The sequence below is a fragment of the Python bivittatus genome, unplaced genomic scaffold (assembly GCF_059951505.1).
Source record: "Python bivittatus isolate LINGU-HERP-01145 unplaced genomic scaffold, Pbiv_v1 ctg000220_np1212, whole genome shotgun sequence".
NCBI classification, from domain to species: Eukaryota; Metazoa; Chordata; class Lepidosauria; order Squamata; family Pythonidae; genus Python; species Python bivittatus.
This window is the reverse complement of record NW_028277048.1, coordinates 566,795-574,157: the sequence shown is the minus strand read 5'-3', so window position 1 is coordinate 574,157 and position 7,363 is coordinate 566,795. Positions and strand designations below refer to the sequence as shown.

Here is a 7,363-nt window from a genome sequence, read left to right as displayed (position 1 = left end):
TTTTCTGCCAGCTCAGAGACAGGAGGAATGTGCATTAATGCAGCCATGAGGAAGTGCCCTTCCTCTCTACTTTGTTCTCCTAATCAGAAGACTGACATCCTTAGGCTTTCTCTTTGAGTCTCTACCTAGGAGAACATGTAACATCTGTAATAAACTTTACTTGTCCTTTTGGACTTTAGATGCTTTTAATGAGCTTGGTCCTATTCATATGTGAATATTAAATAAAACCGCAGTGAAGAACTGGAGGATTCCAACCAGGGTTGCCTCACATTTTGGGCCACATATCACTGTTTTGGTCACACATACAAAAAGTTAATGTAGACCTTCTACATTAAAGTTAATGTAGTCTTTCTCTTTATTCCCTCTCGTAAAGGTTTAGAGCTGCTATAAGCTGTTTTACTGACTGAATATCACCTTGAATACCATAGTGTACTCTGACTAAAACTCCATATGGGATGTGAGAAAAGACATAAGAGAGTGGAATGGGCCAGAAAGGGTCCTTTTAAAATAAAATTGATGTTAGAATGTGATGGAGAAACATGAAAAACCACATTTAAGGACTGTAACCCTGTCAGTGTTATACTTTTATTAATTCCTTTTGATTGATGGATGGATGGATTATGTACCATCAATTCAGTGTCAATAAGCCAGGACAACCCAATAAGCATGTAAGACAAAAGGGGTCAATAGCAAGAAGTTTCAAAACTCGCAGGGGAACCAAAGTCTATATTTTCAAAAACTGTCAGGAATGCTAATACCTGCAGTGGAAAAAGTTTCAATTAGGATTGCTATTCATGACAAGGAAGAGTGGTTATTAAGGACATTAAAAGCCATCATTGCATCAAAACATTATTCATTCAGTTCAGATGGTTTAAAGTAAATCAGTAATACAATATAATCAGTCCATTTTTTAAATTAAACTTGCTTTTCCTGTTGGTCTCATGCCAGTATTAAATCTAAGCTTTACATTGTATTAACTGTACCCACTGATTTTCTTTTTGTCTTTTATTTTTTGTTTATGTGCTTGAATACATAGGAAATATTCTTTTGCCTAGCACAAAATGACCAACACTTTAGTTGGCTGTCTGCTCCTGAGTTCCTCATTTTTAATCTCCCCTTTGATTAAACTTGAACTGCCCTGTGATTCCCCATATTGACCTTCATATATAAATATATGCTGTTAATTCTCTTAATGTTCCTGCCTCCCTGCAGTCTTCTAATGAAGCAAAAGGAATTCCTTTACCATTTCAAGAACTTGCGATGGGCTAAGGGCCGTCATGAAACTTACCTTTGTTATGTGGTAAAACAGCGGAATAGTGCCACATCCTGCTCCCTGGATTTTGGATTTCTGCGCAATAAGGTAATGGGTCACACATTCAGTTTCCATTGGGTTCTCTCTAGTAGGGGCCTACAAACAGTGAAAGCAAAGGAAGAGGCTGCCTTGGACTCCACAAGGCTAGGTAGCTCTGGGTTCTTGCACATTTGATTACAGTATATCATTTTCCTTATTCAGGGATTAGCCTTCCTGTGAACCAATGAAAGTCTATTAGGGCTGGTCAAAGAGAAAAGCAATGTTTCACAAAGCACGCCGCATGGTTCCTCCTTCAAATGTTAAAGCAGCTGGTTTCAAGGCTGTCCCCAGCTATTTGCATGTATCTGTGCACATGCACAGACCACACCTCTGAGATCACCAGCAAAGCATAATGACACAGATGGTTGAGAAAAGCTTTCAAAAGCCTTCTGGTGGGTGCAACTGTTTTAACACACTTTGAGGAGTGTGCCAACATGCTTTATGAAGCCCTTATTTTAAATGCTTTGGACAGCACTAGTACTTATACCTACATTTATCTTATCATTAATCCATGATTTTGCCAATCCATGCCATTTCCATATTAGATCAATTACAACTTAATACTGATGATGTAGTTGTGATTTTCGCATAAACCCTCCTACCCTCCTTCAGTTATTTTGGAACACTGGAGAGAATAATTATTTCCTGTGCCCAGTCTTTGGCAAAGAGTGATGCTAGTTCTAGAAACGTTCTGCTTTCTCTCCGAGTGCTTCACTTTTATTTGTGTAATTGGTTCCAGTAATCAGTCAGAATATTCCTTCCTCAACCCACTTTGGGATGACAGAGAACGGATTTCATTACCATCTTCTCATGAATTCCTTTAAGATATTTGAAGAGCCCTGTCCCATCTTCCCTTGCTTTTCAAAAACGTGAGATAGATTTCAATGCTTTATTTCAATAGCAAAGCTTGAAAGCAAGCATAAAATGAAGACAAAAATTTGAAGCAGTTCTGTTACATAGAACTTGTAATGATGGCAGAGACCTGAAGATGACAGAACAGATAAGGTGGTGAAAGGAACAGAATTTGATTTAAATAGTGCTGGTCCTTCCAAAGATCCAAGCATCTTTCAGTGGGATGTTTTTATATCTTTTCAGGCTCTGCCCTTCCCATTCCTAATTTGTCAAGGTGCTTAGGGTACAATGTCCATTATATTGATTCTGGCTTGTGATTGGCCAGTCTTTCTGATCCACTTTGAATTTTCCATGGCCAAAGTTTGATTCATCCTGATAAGCCCCTGATTCCACCTCCTAGGCGCCTCCTTTTTTTTTTAATCAGTCCAACTCATTATCTCTGGCCTTTCTGCTAAGATCTGAAAAACAGCTGTTTTCTACCCTAAGTTTCAAATGTGCCTAATTGCAAGTCATTCATGCTAACCTAAATGAATAAACAAGTTATGTAACGAAGATCTATACAGTTTTATGCACTAGCAAATGTATGAACTTCAGTTTTGTTAAAAATTTCCATCTTTGTTTCTTAATGGAATGCTATAATGAATACAAAGTGTTTAATAGCCCCACTAAAGCAATTGGTATAACTGCACAACAATGTGGCTCTTGTCAACTACTGAAAGTCTGAGATAGCAGCAAATAAAATTGATGGCAAATTGAACTGTATTATGATACAACTGAAGAAAGTGGAAATGCAGTTTTAGGCTCCATCAACAGAAATATACCTATTATTTAAAATCAGAGGAAGAAATCATTCTCCTCTATTCTGCTTAGGTCAGATTTCAGAAGTACTACAACCTGTTCTGTGTACTACACTTTAAAGAGTCAGAAAAATTAAAACATGGTGGAGAACAACAAGGAATATTTTCAAGTCCTATCAACAAAATTGATGGAGCTGGGTAGGTTTAGCTTTGAGAAAAATAGACTGGGGGGGATATGACACATTCTTCAAATGCCTTAAAGAATATTATACAGAAGAAGATCAAGAGCTGTCGCCTTTCGTTGCAGAGTGCAGAGTAATGGATTTAAATTACAGACTGAATGTTAGAAAAAAACATCCCCAATAAAAGCCATAGGACCAATTATTCCGAAAACGGTGGTTCCTCTTTGTTGGATATGTTCAAGCAGAGGCCATAGCCATCTCTCTGGGATATTTTAATTTCGATTCAAATTAAAACTGAAGAGAGATTTATTTACAAGATTAATAGGCCACTTCAATTGCAAATGACTCTGAGAAGCTTGAACTTGATACCCTAAACAGCACCTTCCAATTCTGGGGTTCTACAATTCTATACTGAGCTTTTTTCATTTTCTTCTCTCATTATATAATCCTACTTAATGTTGCTTTGAGTTATTAAAAACCCAAGGTATATCTTTGGCTACACTCAGTTTTAGTTTTCCTTAAAATTACCTTGAATAATTTGACCTCATTCGCAGCATCTAAAGTCATTCTGACTTTTTCCTGCTACCAGAAACCTATTGAAGAAAAAAAATGAAATAGCTGACTTTTAATTGGTAGTACTAGGAACTGTTTCTGGAAGAACCCTCAATGCCAGCATGACCAGTGTAATGGAACTTGATACACGATGTATAGAAGCAAGGCAGATAACTTAGAAAGAAATTCTGGGTCTTAAATCATAATGCATGCTGAAATCTTATTTGAACCAGCCTCCTGATTAATTTCTCATCCAATGGTGCACCTTCATCACCCATTATTTCATTTTCTTTGCCAGTTATCTAAATATCATCCCAATGTTATCATCTAAGGATCAGCCGATACAATTCATAGTTTTAATGGCAAAATATTACCTGGAGTGTGTTAAATTAAAAATCCTGTTGCTTTCACTCAGAAATTTTATACACATAACTGTAACATATATACTGATATTCTTGATTGGCTGTATATCCATGTATGAAATACATGGATATAGGAGGGACTCATGCAGACATATAACTTTTCACTAGCAACTGGACATAGTGTCATCTAAAAAAATTTGATACTCCTGATCATACAATTCTTAACACTTATTTGTAGACTGAGCAACTCAGTCCTGATGTGTGGAAATTCCAGATCTCATACTTTTGTTTATTATATCTATAAACTCACATCTGACTTTCATTGTATGTTGGTCATATCCCAGTTTTTTTGTGTCATTGCTCTTTAGTCAGGTTGCCATGTTGAAGTTCTCTTCCTGCGTTACATTTCCACTTGGGATCTGGATCCAAGGAACTGCTATCGTATCACTTGGTTCACCTCCTGGAGCCCATGTTATGATTGTGCCCGGCATGTGGCTGACTTTTTGTGTGCATATCCTAATTTAACACTGCGCATTTTTGCTGCCCGTTTGTACTTCTGTGAAGAACGCAATGCTGAGCCTGAAGGATTGCGACGTCTACACCGTGCAGGAGTTCAGATTGCCATCATGACCTTTAAAGGTGAGACATGGCAGAATGGTGGGATTTAGAATAATAAATAATTGGGATAGCAAAATATAGCCAACACTGTAAAGGAAGAGTCAGCATTATGGTATCTGTGACAATCCCTTACAGAGTCCATGGAATTGTAATATTAAGAACTAAATAATTGAAAACTGTTGCAGTCTTGAAAGATTACATCTTGTAAAATTTTGATTTTTTTGACTGAAATTTCGTGAGATTTCAAAAGCAAGGCCAAAATCTCAAGAAATTTCAGAAGTTGAAACTACTATAATACCACAAGATTTTGGCAAAGTTGTATGTTTTCAACCATTTTTACATTGATTTATTTTCCCATTTATTTTGTAGTGTCCATATCACTATCATTTAATTTCTGATACACAGTTATACTACCCTCCCTGCCCAAAGAGAACTGGTGCCCTATGAGCACCATTAATGGTGCCCTCCAAGCACATATTGAATATAACACAGTATCCATTTATAGCACAAACATGTTCCATATGACATTTTGTTGTAATTGCAGTAGGAATAGGTAGAGTTTGAAAGGTTTAGGTGTATTTTATCATGTGTGTTAACAAAATGAGCACATGCTAGCTACAGTACAGCACTGCAGGTATGCAGGAGGAAATGGGAAATCACACAGTCCAGATTCATTGCTTTAAAAAGTCTGATCATTGAATGCACTCCTGAAACAAAATTGGCTTTTAAAATAAGGGTTAGATGGTGCACTGGCCACAAGTCACAATAAATTGCTATGTTTCTAAGGAGATCTTGGAGGTTATACGTCTATTTTAGGTTGCCTTCAACAGTATGTCTGGTAGCTGCATGAGAACCTGGGCAGCTGTGTGGGAAGGTAGATTTAAAAATATAGATGGTGGGGTTGTTCATTCCTGCAAAGTTGTGTAAGTGGGCCTCTGTGAAGAAAAGAAAAAAGAACCACATATTTCCTGTGCAAAATAGCAGAGGTACACTGAATGACATATTGTGGATTCTCCAAAAAGGGGGTCCTGGACAAAACCTCAGTGTTGTTTCAAATTTTAAATTAAATGAAACCTAAGTGTTTAGGTTTAATTATTAATAATTATAAAATTAATAAGATTGGCCATAATTTTACCCTCAGTCATATTAAAAATTACAACTGAGTGACAAATTGTGGTGGGACTCTGAAGACTGTAGAATTTGCAGAATATAAGTTTAGCACCTCTGCTTTAGAGTTTCAAAACCACTTTCACCAGTTATGCCACTAGACTACAACACACATAATTGGTAGAGTATGGAAATGACAATTACCCCTCACCCAAAGTAATAGAACTAGTCTAAGAAAAGAAGAGGATATTGAGGGGGAAATTGTATTGAGAATAGGCTGGGGAATATGTTGTGTGCTACATTAGTATCCCAAATATTACCATAATTAGATTAAATGGTTATTAGGCAAACAAAGGTAATACCATATAATGAAAGTTAGGGGATATTTGCATCATGACCTTAAAGCAACATCAAACTCATTATATTTGTCAGGTGGATATAAGGGCTGTGCAAGTCCTTCAAAAGATTGGCACGTGGAGATAGGTGGGAACAGCTTCTGAAGGAGGAGTGTGAGCCAAGGAAAAGACAGAGCTGCTTTATTTCAAGAGCAATGCTCTGCGCATACTCCCATGAATTCTCAAAGCATCTCCTTGAAAAGATTTGCATAGCCCTAGGAGATATCTCCTGCAAAATCAAACTGAATTTGAATCTTTCATGAGTCTCTTTTATCAGACTATTTTTACTGCTGGAACACCTTTGTGGAAAACCGAAAAAAGACCTTCAAAGCCTGGGAAGGGCTTCATGAAAATTCTGTGCGTCTTGCCAGAAAACTCCGTCGTATCCTTTTGGTGAGCATTTACTTCTCTCACTGAGCTTCCTTCTTCTTTGCTGCTATTCTCTCACTTGCCATTCCCTGCTTCTCCTCAGTATAACAAGAATCACTGCCCTCTATTTGTTCTTCTCTTCTCTCTCTCACAATTTCTCATTCATATGCTTCCCCACATTCCCACCTTTTCCTACACTTTCTTGCTGTTTTCTGTATTACTGTCCTTCTCTGCCATCCTGTCTCATCCTTCAAACAATTGCTTTTGGATCACTTATTTCTCCTTGGTTCACAGCCACTTTATGAAGTTGATGACCTCCGAGATGCCTTCCGAATCCTTGGACTTTAAACTCCTGTCTGGGGAGAAATGGAGATGAAAAGATACCAGCATGTTTTGGGATAGTCTTCAATTTTTTGTCCCAGTTCTTCTTTCTTTTCTACCATAAGTATCAAATTCTGAGAAAAGCGTATTTAAGAAAAAAAGAGAAAGGTCTTTTGAGCTTCCTTCATTTGCATACTGGGACTGGGTCTCCTTGTACTCTCTCCTCCATGGGAAGAAGCCAGCATTGGAGCTGTCCAAGGCACGTGGCCATATTTATTATTGTTATCAGAAAGATCAGCCAGACAAATGGACAATTTAGGGAGATACCCATTTGTAGTAAAGAAAAGGATCTTACGAAATCTCCTAGAATTAATAATAGACATGGAGTTCAAATATTAAACTTGATTTAAATTGCCAAGGTATTCATAGAAAACTCTGAGTTTACATGGAAGAAAAG

General features: G+C 37.3%; 1 protein-coding gene across 1 annotated transcript; it reads left to right on the top strand.

The window, feature by feature from the left end:
- Positions 1-1,174: 1,174 nt before the first annotated feature.
- Positions 1,175-6,949, top strand: AICDA (activation induced cytidine deaminase). The gene is made up of 4 exons (XM_025166846.2): positions 1,175-1,360; positions 4,465-4,735; positions 6,494-6,609; positions 6,880-6,949. The coding sequence occupies exons 1-4, from the start codon at positions 1,175-1,177 to the stop codon at positions 6,931-6,933; spliced, it is 627 nt and encodes a 208-aa protein (XP_025022614.2). The 3' UTR covers positions 6,934-6,949.
- Positions 6,950-7,363: the final 414 nt, after the last annotated feature.

What these genes read in the sequence shown, in the direction of transcription:
- AICDA (XM_025166846.2), top strand. Translation starts at nt 1,175, where the DNA reads ATGCTGTTAATTCTCTTAATGTTCCTGCCTCCCTGCAGTCTTCTAATG. An exon ending in TTGGATTTCTGCGCAATAAG is followed by an intron (nt 1,361 to 4,464) that starts GTAATGGGTCAC and finishes ATTGCTCTTTAG; the next exon opens with TCAGGTTGCCATGTTGAAGT. An exon ending in TGCCATCATGACCTTTAAAG is followed by an intron (nt 4,736 to 6,493) that starts GTGAGACATGGC and finishes CTCTTTTATCAG; the next exon opens with ACTATTTTTACTGCTGGAAC.